The sequence below is a fragment of the Pagrus pagrus genome (genome assembly GCF_965226575.1).
Source record: "Pagrus pagrus genome assembly, chromosome: 13".
In the NCBI taxonomy this organism is placed as follows: Eukaryota; Metazoa; Chordata; class Actinopteri; order Spariformes; family Sparidae; genus Pagrus; species Pagrus pagrus.
Window position 1 is genome coordinate 17,256,466 of NC_140197.1, and position 19,660 is coordinate 17,276,125.

General features: G+C 39.8%; 5 protein-coding genes across 6 annotated transcripts in view; 3 read left to right on the forward strand and 2 right to left on the reverse strand.

The window, feature by feature from the left end:
• Positions 1-143: 143 nt before the first annotated feature.
• mrps7 (mitochondrial ribosomal protein S7) lies at positions 144-2,686 on the forward strand. The gene is made up of 5 exons (XM_084372221.1): positions 144-201; positions 1,023-1,214; positions 1,320-1,383; positions 1,480-1,647; positions 1,737-2,686. Exons 1-5 carry the CDS (start codon positions 158-160, stop codon positions 1,956-1,958), a joined length of 690 nt encoding a protein of 229 aa, XP_084228347.1. The 5' UTR covers positions 144-157; the 3' UTR covers positions 1,959-2,686.
• Positions 2,327-7,077, forward strand: LOC311268493 (rano class II histocompatibility antigen, A beta chain-like; the record flags this gene model as incomplete). Its single annotated transcript, XM_084372161.1, has 6 exons — positions 2,327-2,336; positions 4,025-4,029; positions 4,244-4,394; positions 4,799-5,077; positions 5,162-5,296; positions 5,407-7,077. The coding sequence occupies 6 exons, from the start codon at positions 2,327-2,329 to the stop codon at positions 5,454-5,456; spliced, it is 630 nt and encodes a 209-aa protein (XP_084228287.1). The 3' UTR covers positions 5,457-7,077.
• Positions 6,158-10,935, reverse strand: mif4gdb (MIF4G domain containing b). The gene is made up of 6 exons (XM_084372223.1): positions 10,835-10,935; positions 9,941-10,053; positions 9,627-9,736; positions 9,208-9,363; positions 8,615-8,707; positions 6,158-8,347 (listed from the first exon to the last, which is right to left on the reverse strand). Exons 2-6 carry the CDS (start codon positions 10,017-10,019, stop codon positions 8,120-8,122), a joined length of 666 nt encoding a protein of 221 aa, XP_084228349.1. The 5' UTR covers positions 10,020-10,053; positions 10,835-10,935; the 3' UTR covers positions 6,158-8,119.
• Positions 10,936-11,075: 140 nt separating this feature from the next.
• Positions 11,076-14,979, forward strand: slc25a19 (solute carrier family 25 member 19). The gene is made up of 7 exons (XM_084372222.1): positions 11,076-11,212; positions 11,863-12,023; positions 12,313-12,468; positions 12,580-12,750; positions 14,026-14,206; positions 14,324-14,454; positions 14,537-14,979. The coding sequence occupies exons 2-7, from the start codon at positions 11,892-11,894 to the stop codon at positions 14,750-14,752; spliced, it is 987 nt and encodes a 328-aa protein (XP_084228348.1). The 5' UTR covers positions 11,076-11,212; positions 11,863-11,891; the 3' UTR covers positions 14,753-14,979.
• A 1,519-nt stretch (positions 14,980-16,498) lies between these two features.
• The window catches only part of LOC311268082 (cytoplasmic phosphatidylinositol transfer protein 1-like), a 47,718-nt gene continuing 44,556 nt past the window's right edge, over positions 16,499-19,660 (reverse strand). For both annotated transcript variants that reach the window (XM_084371456.1, XM_084371455.1), the window contains 3 exons: positions 18,869-19,024; positions 18,188-18,251; positions 16,499-17,909 (listed from right to left, as the gene is read on the reverse strand). In XM_084371456.1, the coding sequence (XP_084227582.1) occupies positions 17,599-17,909; positions 18,188-18,251; positions 18,869-19,024 (531 nt within the window). In that variant the 3' untranslated portion in view covers positions 16,499-17,598. The remainder of the gene's footprint in view (positions 17,910-18,187; positions 18,252-18,868; positions 19,025-19,660) is intronic.

The following is a 19,660-nucleotide window of genomic DNA, read 5'->3' on the forward strand; positions in this document are numbered from 1 at the left end:
ACACACGGTATTTACTATTGTAAAAAAACACAATTTAATTTGTTATTGAAATTAAAAGTGCTGAATTAAACGCTTGTTTCAATTTGTGCTTTTTTCCCCCAAAGGCATCTGCAGGAGCTACTATTCTGGGGTCCTGACTGACAGTCACATTTTCAAGATGGCTGCCTCCATCTCAGGATTATTAAAACCTTGGACACCAAGGTAATTATTATCTTTATGAAGACACAAACTATTAACGTGCGGTGTTAGCTGTCTGTTACATCGGGCTGTGCTAGAGGTGCATTTTTGTTCAACTCAGAATCAAACTATTAATTTAATTTACGTGGTTGCAAAGCGAACTAGCTCTAACGCTGAACACCAGCCAACATGAATATCCAGTCACAATAGCAAGGCTGCAAAAAACACGTTTTTTTCATTACTAATCCGCTACCGTCATTAGTGTCGATCTTTTTAAAATCAGCCCAATTGATAATATACGTTATAAAGTGTTTAAAGTTATGACATTGTCACACCGTTTATTTAATCGTTCAATTTATAAAGCGCCAGAAAACAGTAAAAAAAACTTCCCAAAGCTCAACAGGATGTCTTCAGACTTTCTTGTTTTGTTCGACCTACAGTCCAAAGCCCTGTTATTCATTTTACATTAATTTAAAACGGAGAAAAAACAGCAACGGAGACCAAGATTTATTGGCAAAAAAAGTATCTGTTGATAAACTAATATGTTTAATTTTTTTTGGATTTGCCAACATTAAATGAGTTATTGATGAATTTGGCGATTATTTTGTCCAGAAATCCCCTGAATAATTTCCCAATCAAATAACTAATCATTTGCTCTTAAAAATGTCAGAAAATATTAAACATGCTCATCAAAATGCCTGTTCTGTTTAGGGAACCGTCCACACGTCAAATACATTTAATTTAATGATGACTTTTTTATTTATTTATTTATTTTACAAATTTGACAATTCATAGCCCGTGGGTCTTTAAATCAAAAACTCATGTCATGTGTCCTTTGTTTGCAGAGTGTTCCTGGTGAGATGGAAGAGGTACAACCCTTACTATCTGGAGCCAGAGGTCAGAAAGGAGGCCTACAGTAGACCAGAGGCAGAGCTGAGTGCTGAGGAGCAGGAGCAGCGGGAGCTCAAAGCACACCGACCCATCAAAGCTGCCACCAGTGGAGTTACCAGCTCTCTTTTTGATGACCCAGTCCTCAGGTAGAACACACACCCCAGCTCACTGCAGGAAGATGTCAGTTGTTTTGTAAAAGCTGTCCATCTGAGAGCTCGTCTAAGGTGATCACTTTTGTCTTTGCTTTTCAGTAAATTCGTCAACATGATGATGAAAGATGGAAACAAGGTGCTGGCTAGAGAGATCATGGCACAGGTAAAAAAAAAAAAAAAAAAGCGACCCCTGTTCTCAAGCTTGAAGATGTGCTGTTGGCCCAATGTGAATGACCACATTTTTTCTTTCTGCTTTCAGACCCTGGAGAACATAAAGAGGAAACAGGTGGAGAAATACCACAAAGCTCCAGAAGGGAAGAAGGAAGACATCGAGTGTAACCCCTACTTTATTTTCCACCAGGCTATGGAGAACTGTAAGCCTGTTGTTGGGCTGGCCAGCATACAGAAAGGTGGAAAGTTCTACCAGGTCAGTGATGAGGCAGAACAATAATCTTTTGCTCTTGTTCTTGTGCCAAAAAAACATAAAGTCTAATTATATTCTGTTTGATCTCCAAGGTGCCCATCCCTCTCACGGACAACCGACGCCGCTTCCTCGCCATGAAATGGATGATCACAGAGTGCAGGGACAACAAACACAGACGCACACACATGTATGAAAAACTTTCCCAGGAACTGTTGGCAGCCTCAGTCAAGGAGGGCAACGTCATCAAGAAGAAGCATGAGTTACACAAGATGGCCGAAGCCAACAGAGCGTACGCTCACTACCGCTGGTGGTAGAAAGAAACCGCTCAGGACTGAAACGCTGTCAATGCAAATGTTCCTTCAGACTCACAGACTGGACAGACGCGTTGGCCACAGGTCAATTCAGTGACACGTTTTGTTGTTTTTGCTCAAAGCCCTATTGTAAATAAGTGAATGCCATGAAAATCCTATGGTGAAAGGACTACAATGTAAAAAGTGTTGTAGGACAACAGTGAAATATGAAAGGGTAACATGGATTCTTTGTATTGTATGGATTTCCACCAATGTGATGGATGTGATTTTTCAAGTCATTAAATGAGAAACTATCTCAACATAGTAAGTTTTCTCAAAATAATGACTTAGTATTTTAAAAAGATTTAGTTAGTATCTCAATGTTAGTAATAATGACTGGTGGTACTGATATATTTATATTATTTATAAGATACTAAGTTATTATTTAGAGAAAGCTTCAATTTGTTTTGAGATATGAACTCATTTTGGAGAGTTTCATTATAGGGACAAACGGGATCTTTTCATTACATTGGTGGAAATGGGCTTCCATATTGTTGACAAAAAGCTGTTCAATAAACAGTCATGTACAATTCTATTGTTAATTCACATCCAATAAACACATAATACTGGGTTATTCAAAAATGGCCAAGATTTATCAGAACAAATAAATCTGCATTAAATGCACAACCCAACCATAAAAAATGGAATTGAGTAATGTAAAAATGCAACAGTGTAATAAATATATAAAAATATATTGCAGTATTTCGTTGTTGTGTCAGGGCTGAACCAGGGTTTAGAAATTAGTGAGGTTCAGAATTAAATTTTTTTGTTTTTATGGAACTTTTATCTGTAAATATCTGTTTAGACTCGTCTTATTCTTTAGTGAAGAAAATCCACAGTCAGATCCTCCCAATCTGTCAATTTCATCTCCACTTCCATCAGCACTTAAATTCAATAAGCACCCATTTTCTACCTAATGAAATTCTGAGCGCTACTGATGAAGATTCATTGATTGTTTATGTTTGAACCTTGTAAGTGTGTTTGTTAGTGTACTGTGAGCAGGACAGGGCATGCAAACAGCTTTAGAAATATGAAATAATTCCTGACAAGGCTCTTGTTTTAGTTCTCCTCTCCGAGCTACACCCATACTGTACATTCTTCTCCTGTGTCAAAGGGGAAATGGAATTACAGACCAGTCACCAGGATATTATGATAGCAATTAACCTTTTATGCAAACCACACATACGTCCAAGGTTGACGTGTACCAGACGTGACATATCACGTTCCCATTACATGCTCATTAGTATACTTTCACATCAGGAGCTGGAGAGTAAAGGGCAACATTTGATCTTCATGGGACTTTCCTCTGTTCTGAAGGAGGAAACTGCTCTGATTTCATATAAAATATATGATATCAACCTACCAAACAGATGACGTGTAAAACTATGAGGATGTGAAGAGATGACAAAGCAAAGAAGAAACAATCAAAAAGCATCATGTTTTCTTTTAGACTGATGTGATTGGTTGATGTAATTTTTTAGGTATGAGGAAAGGTTGCGTTGAACACAGTCAGGCTTGAGTTGTCTCACTTCTCACTGAAAACCAAGAGATGTGACAGCTCACTTAAATACATGCAGACTGAAAGAGATGTACTTCCAAACTCTTCCTATTTTCTCAGGAGCAGTTTGCGTCTATGCACAAAGTAAGTACGGCTTTCTTTTGCATCTAAAACAGCAACAAAAATGACACATTCATGAGTTTATTTGTCAATCTTTTAATGATCGTGTTGTCACTGAATTGATGTATGGATCGTTTAATTTTCCCAAAAAGTTTTGAACTTTGTCACACTTCATATGGATGCTTTGAATCAAGCGATACCCACTGCCCACAGTATTTTCTCTTTATTTTTATTTCTCACTTGTGCCTTTTTTTTTCTGTATGTGGTGTTCGTGCGTGTGACTTTCAACAAAAGGGCGGGGACATTCTGTGTATCTGTGAACACAAGAGGAGCTTTGTTCTCGTAGTTGCAACTCTTTGGAAAACATGCACATTTTTAACTTCCTGTTTTGTTTGATGTTCTCTCTTTTCAGTCCAGGTGAGTTGTTTTGCTCTCCTAATTGAATGCATCAATAAAGTCTGTGATTGTTATATTAATTCATTTAATGGTAATTTATTTTTCTCATTTTATGACAGTTTTCACAGACGAAGATTATTTTCAGAGCTCAGCATGTTGTACGTTCAAGGGTCCAGGTTTGAAAGACAACGAGTATATTCTTACATATCATTTTAACAAGAAATTACTGGTGCAGTACAACAGCACAAGAGGGAACTGGACAGGATTCTCAAGCTATTCAAGTGAATTGGCAGAAAGTTGGAACGGCAATCCAGATAATGTCCGAGACAGAGCTCTTGAAAAGAGAATATTGTGTACAGACTCTACAGACCATCTCCAACTATTAGGTCAGTAAATGTTTTCTTAAGATTACTTTAAATCAGTATTTATTGTACTGTATAGATTTGAACTGCTCACATGCAAAGAGGCGACATTTGGCCTTATAAAAGCAGGAAAAGCACAGTTCATGATGGCTACATGCTCACCCACTGACATGGCTTACTGGGACAGTCAATGGAATTGAGCCATTTTTTTAAAGTTAATAGTAACGATATCGAAGATATCTGTAATAAAAAGGGTGAGAATTTGAGTATTTACAATACAATACTTCCCTCAACACTATTGTAGCACAGGACAACTGATTCAGAAATGTGCAGTAATTCACAACATACTCATCTTGTCTAGAAACACAAATGCTGTGCTTGTGTTTTTTTTCCTAATAGAAAATATGAAACATCAACTTTTTTTCCAGGTAACCTAACAGCTGTACCCACCGTCAAGCTGAACTCACTGAAGCACCCGTCTGTGCTTGTGTGCAGCGCCTATAACTTCTATCCAAAACAAATACGACTGACGTGGTTGCGTAACGGCCAGGAAGTGACGTCAGCCGTCAGTTTTTCTGAAGCGATGTCTGACGGGGATTGGTACTACCAGATTCACTCCTACCTGGAGCACCAACCGACTACAGGGGAAAAAATTACCTGCATGGTGGAACACCTCTCCCTCATTGAACCAGCGCTTCATGTCTGGGGTTGGTGTTGCCACTGTGATGCAAACTGTACGTAGGATAAGAATATTTCAGATGTATAAATGATCTTTTTCCTCACACTTTCAGACCCCTCCCTTCCTGCAGCAGAGCGGATTAAAATAGCTGTGGGACTGTGTGGTCTGATGATTGGTTTTGTCATTGTGAGCTCTGGATTCATCTACTACAAGAGAAAGTCTGCTGCATACTTCACTCAATACCAAGGTGAGGACATAAGACACTTTAAAGTTAATTGATTATAAATGTAATTAAATGCAGTTGTGTTATACATTTGCCACTGTGATAAATAATTGTTCTTTTTCTCGTTTTAACAGGACGAGTGTCGATTCCTGTGGAACAACTTCCTGGAGCCGATTCAACCTAGCAGTGTGACGACAGCCTGAATATGACACTGAGAAATTATAGTGGAGTGGCGCAATTCTATGTTTCCCAAGCTTTCAGCGTTCAGTTTTTCTTGTCATACTTATTATTGGGTTATGGGTCGGACTTTGCAGCATATGCATAAAAGCCACTAGAGCACCTATACATGTTTTTTAGTAGCTTAAACCAAATAACGTGCAGTATGTTTAAAGAACAGGGCTATTTTATTTCTGCCTGCAGTGTGGTGGTGGCACGTAGCCAGTGGATGCAGCATGCTCAGGGCTTCCTTTTTTCCTGTACTTTTATAGAGTACTCTTTTCAATTGTGAAAACAACAAGCAATGCAAAGAGAATAAATTAAAAGTAGATTGTTCAACACATTTAAATTCTGAGCTCCACAGGTCAGACATAGGGAATGTAAAAGTCCAGTTTCTTGCAATTCACTTTTTTTTTTCAAATCTGGCCCTTAAAAAAAAAAAAGTATACAGAGATGACTTCCTCGTCATTATTTTAAGATTTTAAGTTATTATTTGGAGAAAGCTTCACTTTATTTTGAGTTTCTCATTTTAATGACTAGCAGGATTATTTCCTTTGAGCACGTTGGTGGAAATGAGCTTCCATATTATTGACAAATTGCATTCAGTTCAATAAGCAGTGGTGCACTACTGTATTGTTATTTCACATCCAATAAACACATTATACCAAATTAATGAAAACGTCCAAGATTTATTAGAACAAATAAATCTGCATTAAATGTACAACCCAACCATAAAAAAAATGGAATTGAGTGATGTAAAAATGTTGCAACAGTGTAATAAAATATATAAACATATATTGCAGTCAGTCAGTATTGTGTCCTTTAGGGACCATTAGTGTCTACAGCATTCAAACTTAGTTACTCCTTATCTAACTCTTTAAAATCAGTTTCAATTTAATTATTTATCAACTTGCTTTGAATGTGGTGACAAGTAATAAAGCTTGCCCACAAATCTTCAAACACAACTAGAGATCCCCACAGTGGCCGGGCTTTCATTCCAAACACTGAGGATTCTGTCTCTGAACTGATCAAAGCTGATTTGTCTGACTGCTCTGCAAGCCAAATTTTATATTGGGATTAACTTATTTACATATCATTACAGGTGCAGCTTTTAAAACATGACGACAGAGATGTTATATTTTCCACCACATTTGTCCTACAGTACGTTTGTGTCTGTCTGATTCCAAGGCACAGCTTTGGCTGAAGACCATAAAGCCGTCACTGAGTATCAACAAAGGTCGCAGCAGATGCAAACTTAAAACTGAGCTCAGCCAGTGTTTGTGGCTCGTGCAGGTGGGAGTCTAATTCAAAAGGTAAAATACTCATTTACTAGCTTTATACTCATAACTGACCTGCATATACAGTATGTGAGAGGAGGAAAAATACCAGCAGTGGCTGAAAGTAACTAATCACATTTACTCAAGTACTGTTCTTCAGTACAATTTTGAGTTACTTCACAAGTATTTTCATTTGCTGCTACTTTATATTAGTATAAGGTGCTTTTTACTTTAGCTTTAGTTACAAACTACTTTGCAGATTCAGATTATAATACAAAATATGAACAACAAATAAATAATATTGAATTAAAATGCAGCTTCATTGATCCAAGGTGGTACTTCTAATTTCGGTACTTTTTCCAATTTTCTAATGTAGGACTTTAACTAGTATAGATAATAGTTGTACTGAAGTAAATGATTCAGAGTACTTCTTCCACCACTGCCCTCTAGCACCTCTACTACAAATTAAGAACTTAGGCTTTATCAATTCTCCTGTATCGGATGATGCTGTTCTTGTTATGTTGGCACGACTTGTGTAACAAGTTTCTGTAGAAACACATTTTAAATATGAACTGTAACCAATCTTTTGAGTTGTAGTTGTAAGTTGAGCTGTAACAAAATAAAAAATTAAAAGAAGATCCCTGAATTAAGACACAATGCTTTATCTGACTAAACAGCCTCATAACGAAATGTAATGAAACACAGTAACACAGGAATCCTACAGGACAAATTAGGCAGAAAATTCCTCTGAACTGCATCTCCATTCTTTAGTAAAATTTCAATTCTACAAATAAAAATATTCTAAAATATTAAACTAAATAAGTAAAATATTGATTTTAAGTTAAATTAAAGTGTTGGTCACACAACAATAAAAGGTAAAGCAGAGACCAAATCAGCTTGCATCTGACCGGAATGTCTGTTCCAAGTCCTTTGGATTTGGTAAAAATAAGTTGGACTTTGAAATGTTTTCTCAAAACAGGAATGCCTGTAAGATAAAAAAACAACATAAAAAATATCTTGAGCTTCTTCAGCTGTAATCAAACTTTAAACAAAGTGTACCTGAATGTGGCAAAACCTCGTTAACTTAACTTCAACTCCTGGTGAACTATTGCACGTTCCACATCCACGGCACCATGTCTCAGTAATATTATCAAACGCAGGGAACTCTCCAGCAAAATGAAAGTCTTTTTACAGTTTATGAACCGCAATCTGCACGAAAACCCTCTACTGATTTCCCGGAGGATGTTGCTGGTTTTATAATCAGTGGTGACTAAGGAGAGGTATCCAAGGTGCTTGAAGGCTGGCTACCACACCTGTGAAACAGCTGCTCAGCACCCTTGTCCTTTCAATGATCCTAGTCAGCAATTTCACTGTAGTAGTACTTGTGGGCGGTGCTGCTGAGCATCCAGCCGCCAGCCCTGAACTCCAGGATCTCCAGCAGCAGCAGACGGGCCATGGAGGTGAGGCCCTCCTGGAGCAGGAATCCATCCCGCAGCAGGAAGAACAGCTCGTCCATCCGCTGGTTGTTCACCTTCTCCAGCTGCTCTCCGATGCGATGCAGCTGCAGCACCAGGCAGTCCACCTGCAGAGGGAGGTGGAGGAGAGGTCAGTGACTTACAGAGTAGAAGACACGAAACATAAACTCTGTTAAGTGTGTGTTTTCTTGAAAAGTATTCAATCTCGAATAAGGACCATTCATGACAGGTAAGTCTAAGAAATTGACTTCAACAAAAGGATGTTCCTTATAACATCAATATACAATAAATAAATAAACCATGTGGAAACAAGTCAAAATATCTACTTTAATAAAAGAACAAAAAGGTGAAATAACTCTACATTCTTTCGTTACCTCCTCTTCATTCATTAGAGCATCTGGTTGGGCCAGCCTTATCAGACAGTCAAACACAGGATGGACCAGGGCCACCATAGGCATGTTGTTAACCTAAAGGTGAAGACATGAACAGAGAGTGCAAGACTAAAACTTTTATCAAGACACCCATGTTAAACCCTCGACTATAATTCAAGTGAAAAATGAGAATAGATTGTCTCCATAAAGGAGTCGAGCTGTGCAAAACAATGAGGGCCATTATCAAGGGTGAAACCTGAGTCAAGCTCCAGTGGATGTGAAAGTGAACTGGGCCACACGTTCCTGTCTCCTTTTCCCACCATTGACATACTAAACACTTCGATCAGCACACATTCAAGATGTTGCATTTAGACAGCATCTCATGAGGCACATGTAGAGTTTTAGTGTTCGGCAGAAGTTTTTGGAGATTTACATTTGTGACACTGAACACTAGATGCAATCAAAGATATCTCAAGGTGACAGCTTAAAGAAAATCTATTCAATGCTTTAACAATGCTGCTCTGTATTCATGATTAAGACGTTATGATAACCTGATGATGTTTGAAATATCTTGATGGGAATCATCATTGACTTACTTTGAGGTAGTCGAAGACGTTGCAGATGAATGTGACGTAGCAGACCCACTCCTGCAGCGAGCGCCTCCTTGTCTCCTCACGGTCCTTGAACTCCTGCTGGAGCCGGTTTAACAAGTTCCTCCGGAACACACTTCCATTGCCTTGCTTGGCCTCGGCCTGCAAGGGGTGATGGAGTGTGTACAAAAAGTCAGGAAACACAGTGGTGTGGGTAAGCTGGCTTAAGAGCTTCCCGTTGCTCGAGTGTAAACTACCAGTTAGGCATTAATAAGGTAAGAGGATTAAGAATTTGGTTGAAGACACTCAATCAGATGTTTAAGCCCGGCTCTGGTTTCTTAAATCCCTCTGCTTCGATGGTGTTCAGCCTGTTGATCTAACAGACTAACATGGACTGTTAAATGGTGATGGACACCGGTACAGACCTGCACAATGGTGTAGCAGATGCGTCCCGCTTCTTTGCTGAACACTTGGTCCTTTAAAGACTGATCCATGATGATATTGGATACCTTCTCTAGGTTCACTGAACTCGGATCTGAAAGACACAAAAATGCATTCACAAAAAAATAGTTTAAGATGGTTGCCATTCACACAGTGGATGCTGAATGGTCATTTATCAATTACGATGCAGCAACATGTCTATGCAGGTAAGATTTGGAAAAGTATTGGAGATGTTTGCAACACGCGGTGACAGTGAAATTCCTGTAAACGAGTGATAAGACTACAGTGACATGCTAACCTTTCAATGCTGTTTTCAGCAACATCTGCGTGTCCAGGTCAAATGACTGGATCTTGTAGTCGTCGGTAGAGTTTTCCATTATAGACACCAAATTACACCTGAGAGCTGTCACACTGTGAACATCAGACAACACGTTTTGCATTATAAGGTGGTCAAAGTGTAACAGGTGTTTTCAAAAGAAATGCAAGCTTTTCACAAACTGTTTGAGGTTCTGCTTCAAGCCTGCTGGGCACAAAATACATCACAGACAGAGAGCACTGAACAATTTGTGCGACAACAATAACCACAAAAATCCTGCTGTGCTGTCATCAAACTGGCCGCTCCCCACCCTTCATTCACTGGGGGATAGGAGGGATTACACGGGCAAACTCAGGTCAACCAAAGGGTCAGCTGACACCCCAAATCAACAGATAACACACAACACAAGAACAAAGTAGTCTTCTGATTCGTAACGTAGTAACACCTACATATTAGCCACACACAAGTTGCTCACGCTACATGTTTGTTAACATTAGCATGAACGTTGCATCTGACATTAGCTAAACGCCAACTTGGGTAACGTTATTTTGATTTATCGCTGGGTAACGAGAGTAAATGTAACGCCAGCAGTTTCACTGTTACTAACAGCTAATGTTTACTCGTCTTAAATGAACACAAGCTAGTTTGTGTGCATCTGCTCTACTGCGGGAACCGTTAAACGTTAGCGTAAACGTTAAGACCAGTTAGCGTCAAGTTGTATAAGTTACCTAGCGTTAACTAATTAACCTACATTTACCTTACAACCTCTCGCCAAAAGAAAGAAAACGGGCAAACGTTAACTGCATATCGGGTTGGCGGGAAGGACTGCGATTAAATCAATTACTTACATTTCGAAAGTAATATGCAAAAATGTACCTTAAATTTGCGCTAATTCTTCACATCTAAGCTGGTCATCCCACTTGGTAGCTTACGCTAGACACAGCCTTTCAAAGCTGAACGATCACGGCAAGATGACTCCCTGCCTCTCTCCATTTCACCAAAAAATAACGGGACCACGAGGGAAACTAGAGCTTTCGTGGTTGTGTTATTTCCGGTGTGTTCCAATGAGGGAGTGATGCCTCTTGCTGCGTTATTTCTGCTTTGATAGGTGGAGTACTGACCCGGAAGTAATATTAGCAATTTTTGGGCGAGAGATGGAATCCAATTTTTGTCCTGTTAGCATTGGATTTTCCTTGTCAGGATTTTCGAGCTTACTGTAGCTGTTGTCTGTTTTTATGAAGGACTTACTATAAGGTAAGTGTCCGTCTAACTGTAGCCCTGTGTCTCGGTACAAAGTAAAATGCTATTATGTTGTCAGCTAGGCTAGTCCCAAGGTCCCACTGCATGTCCTCTACCTGTTGTGACTGTTACTGTACCTGGTATCATACACGTGTTGTTGGTATTAATACTAAATGATATTATACTCTCGACAGTTCTGTCTATATATTTATACTCTGAGAATATTTTAAGGTACGGTATCTAAAATGTCCCACGAAGGGAGATGTGCCACTGACTTGTTAGCTGACTAGCCTTTCACAGGAAAAATTTATATAAATCAGTTATTATTGTGACATGGATAAAACTTCTGGGTAGTCACATCCAACATGCTGCTTTCTACATTAAAAAAAAAAAAAAAAAAAAAAGTCGAAAAGCGCAAGAAAAATAAATCATCACAGTATGCAGTATGATATAACGGAAATCTTGGCTCACTTTTCACTTCTCTCAAATCACACAGCTCACACTGTCTGAGAAGGAAGGATGCCAGAGCTTTTGGCTAGTGGAGAATATGTAGCATATGATCTGTTTTATATGGATGTATGATATTTTCCAACAAATTGATTTAAGTTTTCTTTTGATTGAGCTAATATTACAAAACACAAACCAATCATAATCTGTGTTTGCAGTGTTAACAGAAATCTGAGGCAGTGGAGACATGGTGGGCTATGACCCCGGGGCTCATGGTGCACCCCTCTCCCCAGAGGAGGCAGCCCTGGCTGGGTCAGCTGCTGGGATGGTCACCCGAGCCCTCATCAGCCCCCTTGACGTGCTCAAAATTAGATTTCAGGTAATGATGTATTTGTTTACATTCTGTGGACTTGTTTTGTTTTTGTATATGTTTGACTGAAAGCCTTTTTTATTTAGGATTATTCAATATTTTCACCTTTCAAACTATGAAATAAACTTTACATTAAGATACTGAAGCTAGTATATTAAAGTCAGTGTCACACAACGTAATGATGTCGTGTTAAAGCACATTTATCATCCGTTGTTGATTTGGCTGCCACTCTCTTGGCACATTTCATTACATTAAATTAAATATGCTATTAATTTTGTCTACCTTTTTATCCCCACAGCTTCAGATTGAACCTGTGTCTTCACAGAGGCCGGAGGGGAAGTACTGGGGGTTATTTCAGGCCTCCCACCGCATTCATTCAGAGGAGGGACTCTCTGCTTTCTGGAAAGGCCACATCCCTGCACAGCTTCTCTCCATCTGCTATGGGGCCGTCCAGGTAGAACCTCTAAAACCATAAACTGCATCCTCACATAAACAAGTAAACTTCGCAAAACTATCTCACCTGTATTAGCAACGTTTACTTTAATTGTGTATGTTCACTTTGCAGTTTGCCAGTTTTGAGCTTCTGACTGAGATGGTCCATGAGACGACGTCGTATGACAGCCAGACAGCAGGAGTTCACTTTGTGTGTGGCGGTTTGGCTGCCTGCTCTGCCACAGTAGTCTGCCAGCCTCTGGACACACTGCGGACACGCTTTGCAGCTCAGGGAGAGCCCAAGGTAGCACACGTCACTGCTGATAAACTGTAGCTGTCAGAGAGGTTTTTTTTTTCAGAACTTATTGTCGGGAATTTCTTAAGTCAACTCATAGTCATTGTTCTTCTTCTAGTTGTTTTATTGATTGGATGGGTTGATGTTGTTGAAAAGCTGTCAGCCTGTGATTAGATAGAAATTTAACACACTGTGAATGTGGCAGGGGTCAAACAGATGGAAACTCAGGATGTCAGTCGAAATCAAACTAATGACGACAGCAGCCAATAGCATCCCCAGTTTTAAGTTTTATCCATCTAAGGAAAGTAATGCTAAAAACAACAAAGCAACTCAAAGAATATTTGTCTTCAGAAGCCTAATTGATTTCAATTTGCTTCTTTTTTGTAATGATCATTTATTTTGTTGCAAATTTTAATAGGCTTCAAAATGTAGTTGTCCTCTGATGCTTATTACACGGTATCTGCAGGTCCTAAAGGCTGAAAAAGCATGGCATTTAATTTTCTGAAAAATGGCCTTAGAAAGTATATAAAGTCTTTTTATTCTTATTTACAAAAGACAGTGAATATGTGACAAATACTTTCTCTTTTAGCTCTGTAGAGCTGCAACAATGAATGATTAGATGCTAGTCGCTAACTATTTTTCACACATTTCTGACATTTTATACACCAATCTTGTAAATGAGATCGCAATCGTCAGATTAGTCGACAATGAAATTGATGCTAGCAAATGCCTTGAATAACTTGAATAAACTTACTTAAATGCATCAGGTTTTGATTGGTTAATCCATCCATCTGTTTCACCTCCTTAATTAATTTGATTATATCATTAGGAAATGTTATTTACTGCAGGGAAGTACTGAAAAAAATGGGATATTGCAGGAAAATGTATTTTCTGTGAACCCTAGCATTGCTTGAAATGCAACATGTGAAATGAATTGTCTAAAATATCATAAAAAAATAAAATGCATTGCACTAGACTGATGAAAAATCTGGAAGTCAAACTACATTAGTCTTAAGAAGGTAAGTGATGAAATGCATTGCTAGACAACCTGCGAGGTAATCGTAATACTCTCAGAGCTGGAAGCTGAAATGAGTTACCTGAAATCACTCAACAAGCTGAAAAAAGCTTGGTATTTTAAAAAGCATAACAGGTCTAAAAAGGTGTGATAGAAGCATAAATGTTTGCTTTTTGAATCAGCGTTCACACTAATTACCTTACTTTGGCTGGCATTCAACCTTATGAACCCTGCCTAAACCCTGTATTATTCCTCATCTGTCTTCTCAGGTGTACAGCAGCCTGCGGCATGCTGTGTCAACAATGTGCCGCTCAGAGGGAGTACTGACATTTTACCGCGGCCTTTCTCCAACACTGATGGCAGTGTTTCCCTACGCCGGGCTGCAGTTCTTCACCTACAACATCTTTAAAAACCTGCTGGCTCCACCATCCACAGCTGGAAACTCAGGAGGTCAGCGGAAATCAAACTCATTGTCCTGCCCATTACATTTATTACACCATCACACACACACACACACACACATGTGAAGTGTTAACAGTTTGAAGTCTTCTTATGTCCCCCTTCAAGGAAACCTGAGGAGCTTAGTTTGTGGCAGTGGAGCGGGAATGATCAGCAAAACAATCACATACCCCTTTGACCTCTTCAAGAAGAGACTGCAGGTGGGGGGCTTCGAGGCAGCAAGAGCTCACTTTGGACAGGTAAGTTCATCTACATCATGTGTCACACTTTGGAGCACTTATTGTGAGTCTGTAAGCACTCTCTCCTGTGTCTCTCATTCAGGTGCGGTGTTATAGAGGCCTGCTGGACTGTGCGGTTCAAATAGCCAAAGAGGAGGGCGTCCGAGGCTTCTTCAAAGGCCTCTCACCCAGCCTTGTGAAGGCTGCATTGTCAACAGGCTTCACCTTTTTTTGGTATGAATTTTTCCTGAATGCCATACATAACCTCAGGGAGGAACGGAGAGCAAACGGCCTCACCAAAGACCTCGGGGAAAGATAATGAAGGGACACAAATAATAATGATCACGCACTTCAGAAACAGACTCTCGCCTTGTTCTTTGCTTGCACTTGACATATTTATCAACTGGGTCGATGATGGGTGGTGGTGTTTACATATAAGGCTGGGAAAACTTAACCTCATTTTTTTTATTTGTCTTTGTGCTATCATCACACCTTGTGTTGTATGTTGTGAGCTTTGGCTTTAAAATAAATATATTTAATATTTTAGTGTGGGTTTCAAAGGGTTACTGATGTTTGCTTTTAAAAGATACAAGTCATAACATTTAATGTTCAAACTGAACTTTGCACATTTTAAGCTCTGACTTTCATTAACGAATCATAACTTTGCCATTGTTGACTCATATTTCAATTAATTACAAATGTACTTATTGTAAGTCGCTTTGGACAAAAGCGTCTGCTAAACGCCCTAAATGTAAATGTAAATGTAAATTACATTGAAGAGGATTGTTCAGCAAAATGTCCTTTGATCGTCTGGTTGTATGTGTGTAGACAAAAAACATGCACAGTGTGATATTTATTTTATTATATACTGCGGTGGGCAAAATATCATCCCTTTGACTACAGGCCAAATGAACGGCTAACTGAGAGTTTAGCTTGTCCTGCTAAGTGAAACTCTTAAGTGGCTCAGGTTGCTCCTACATGTCTGTCCAACACTGAAACTCTAAGGTCGTTGTTTTATAATAAAATATAAGTTTCTAAACACTGAGTTCCGAGTGGTGCTTTGACAAGAGGATACCTGAATGGTTGTGAATCATAAACAGCAGCCCCTGGATTAATGCCACCGTGTGTGGTGATACAGTCATACAGTACTTAGTTGACCTTGCAGTAGTATAGCTCACTTTTAGTGCCTACCATTTAATTTTTATAATTAGGACATTGACCACAGAAATGCCTGTTCTGAGTGAATGTTTGAGCTTTGCCACTTAATTATTTCCTTTTGTGCAAAAACCAAAGTATGTAGTTAATTTTGAAGTGTGGTACGGATAGTGCTTCTATTCTGAAAAACTTAAAACTTAATATCCTGAACATGTAATTTAATTTGAACTTAACTTGATTGAAAATGTTATAAACCCAGTAATTTAATAAAATGTCCTGACTGATAAACTACATTATTGGAAATCCCCATTTTCAAGTGGGTCATTTGTATTTGTTCAAAACCGAGAATGTAATAATGTTGACGGACAATTTAATACTTTGTTCATTTTCAGTCCAGAGCTCCACATTTTGTGTTGTAAGAATTTTAGAGTGATTTATACATTGGGTGTAAATGAAAGTACTAAATTATGCATTAGTGGGTTTTTATTATATTTTCTATCAAGTTGGGTGCAAATTTTATTACATTTTCTGGCATTAATGCATTTCCAGGAAAGTATTACATTATTTGATGCGACACAGCCTGAGGTCTTATTCTTTTTCGGTAAATACGATGTTGGGCGGTGTAGTTAAAAATCAGAGTGCAAAAGTGTGCAATTTTCAAATATTTAAAAAAAAAAAAAGGTGTCTTTTGTCTTAAATGTTGGCATCACACTCATCTAATTTGATGACTGGACTCACTTAAGAGGTAACATGAGTGTTTATCCTTCACACTAGTCTGAGGCCTTTGATACACATCTGAAAGCACTTCATATATGTTACATTTCAACAAATACTCTCATCTTCTCAACTACTTTAGATCATTGGTGTATTCCATTCAAATAAACGGTATTAACAAAGACTGCTCATACAATTATGGATGCAACATGTTTTAATTTCGTTTACTGAATACAAAACCCATCAACGGTATAACTAAAAAATGAATACAGTTGAAATGCACAAAGCAGCAAAACAACATGCAAACCACATGACCGGTCTGTAAAAACTCAGCTGAAACACAACATCAAGTATGAGGCCGAGATAACAAAGAAAACATAGAGAACATTAAATTCACAGATATTTAAAAGCAGCCTCTGGAGTCAAAATCATGCAGTTACAGAATTAATTTACAGACACCGAGGCTGACAGAACTCACTATAATAAACAAACACTTAAATAAGGTCGAGCGTCCTGTCCTTTAAAATACACGATAGCAATTTCATAGCAGCGTCATCACTGGATATGATATTCTTTTAGAAGTATTGACATTTTACTGGTTAAATAATGTTCATACAGTATATACAAGAATACACAATTACCTGACACCTTACTGTGAGAACCATAATACTCAACTGATACAGTGGCCAACAAGGATCTGTCAAAAATAGTCCGCAACCACACAAATAGATACGTCAAACCACAAGGTCCAGTTACCAAAGCCAGAGACTCTGATGCTTAAAGGTAAAGCAGAAATATAAACACATTCTCTACAAGTTCATGTGCAGTGACTAAATCTCAACATATCTTGTCAACACACCCTGAGCTTGGATGAAAGTAAGGTGATGCTCTGTGGGATAAATCATTTTCAGGAATGTACTGTACGCTACACTCAATCTGACTAATTGGACTCCAAACTGTCTGACGCATTGGTGCTGGCTGTCTGTTTTCTGACGAGGAGACAAGAATGAGGAGCCTCCAGCTGCTTAAACTCTCAATGGGACGCGCTATACCTTTACACCTCGCAGGACTTTTAACTGTGGAGATCAGGCTGCCTGGTTGTACCTGTAAAGGCAGTCTGGGAGCTGTTGGCTTTGCTGTAACACCGGCGAGTCTGCTGAAGGGGCTGGAATCAGCTGGACAGCGAAAAGTCTCCTTCACTTCAGCTAGCTGAGGGGGGAATTGTGGGATGTGCTGGGCAGGCATCCTCCACTCATCCACAGGTCGAGGGGGTTCACCAGTGGCACAGCCCCGCTCTCATTCTGGCTGCGGACTGGAGTTCCAGGAGAAAAAGCTGGGCAGTTTGAAGATTGAATCCCTGCGGCCCGGATCGGGCAGGGTCAAGGTCTCGGGGGCAGATTTCTTCCTGGGACGCTCTTTTGGCACTGACAGGAACTCGGGGGCTTCTGTGGAGAGGGGGGTGGACGGGGCGCTGTTAGGGCCGCTGCGGGCGCTGGATGGCAGGGGCGTCTCTGAGATGGAGATGGTAGGGGGGAAGGTGCCAATCTTCAGGTTGGTGGCTTCTTGTGTGGCGCGCTCGTACTCCCTGACTTCCTCCATGGTCATGTCTGTTGGGATGGAGGGATTACACTTGACAAACTGATCGGACTGTTCAATTTCTGAGTGAGACAAAGTTAGCTGTATCGTTTTGTAATGATTTCTATGAGGTATACTTTGAATTGGAGTCATTCAAATTGGCTGCCTGCCTAAACATCCATTTGTCCCTGGAGCAATCTACAGAAATGATCAGGGCTTTGCCACTATATCAAACTGCAATCTTGAGATGAGTCACTTTCTTTACACAAAAAAATGCCTGTGTTTCATGAGCCATCTCTAATAAACTTACCAATCCACTCATCCACCCAGGCAAAGGCCTGCCTGTGTCCTAAAAGCAGGACATCTCGAATCACCTGAGCAGGATTAGAAACAAAGAGAGAAAAAAAAGGAAGAAAAGGAGGTGAGATCACAGAAGGAACAAAGATGAAGAGAGGGGACGCAGGGAGGAAGTCAAGGAGAGAGGATGTGAATCAGAATGAGTCAACTTTGACGGCTGTCGAGAGTTTTAATAACATTTTTTAAGTTGTAAATGTTTCCGTTCACCCCTGGAGGACTGTGATAAATATGAGTCACTCCCGCTGGTACTGAGTGAGTAATGATCCTGCCTGTATGTGTGTGCCTCTGGCAAGGAGAGGACAGGGACAGTTCACCCCAGGGACAGAGGCTGTAGCGGCGAAAGGGATTTGGGAAACGGGAGATATGAAGTTTAAACTGTGCAGCACAGGTAAAGGGAGGTGGTGCAAGGCAATCTGCAGCAAGCGAATGGGGCAGATATTGTAGAGGGCGATTATGGAACATTGGTCCACAGCCAACTGGTTGTTTGTCACATGTTTTAAGAGCAGAAAATGAAATGCCTCTGGCTCTGACATCCATCTACACGGGTCAAAAAGTTTGTCTGAGTAGGGAAAAGGATTACTTCTGAGACACATACACACACAAAGAAAAATCGCAAAAACTTCTCTGTTCATACCTTGTGCACAAACTGCTCCACACGTGTTTGCAGGCCCCAGACTTCAAACTTGACTGTGACAAGTTTGTAGGAGCACATGATGGGCTCCTGGGTGTCGATCCATCCTTCCTGCAGGAGGCCTCGGTTGGTCTTCTTCGACTTAAAACACCTCAGGTCCTATAAGGCGATGAGGCATGAGGAACATAAGACATTCTTCTTCAGGAGGACAAGATTTGCATGAGCATGTCCGCAAAAGTGGAAGGCCAAACATCCTCTTAAACTCTTTTTCAACTAATATCTAATTAAAATGTTGTTTCCAGTCATTTATCTCTTTCTGTCTTTCTCACACATACACACACACACACTCCAACACACCTGCCTATAGGACAGGATCACCTGCACTCATTACAAGCCTCATGCAGAGTGCAGCCAGGCTTCACAGCAGGGCTCCCTAATCACAAGCTTTATGTGCATTAATCACTGCTCCCTATAGACTAATTATACTGCAGCGCTCATTTGTCTTAGGGTCATGTGTCTGGTTGTGAGTGTGTGCGGGGGTGATACACAGCTCTGCTGGGAAAGCACTCGGGAGTGGAGGTGGAAGAGGCCTGTTGGATTTGCACATGAAATGTGTCACAAAGTTTCTTGGCAGACAAAGAGGGAGAGACATTTTAATGAGCGCTTTTCCTTTTCAACTAGTATTTTACCTTAATGTCCTCCAGATTTACTGAGCGATTTTCTCTATATGCTGTTGTATGGTGTTAAAAGTGGTATTTTACTGCGATAAAGACGGCAACGAAAGTATCACCACAA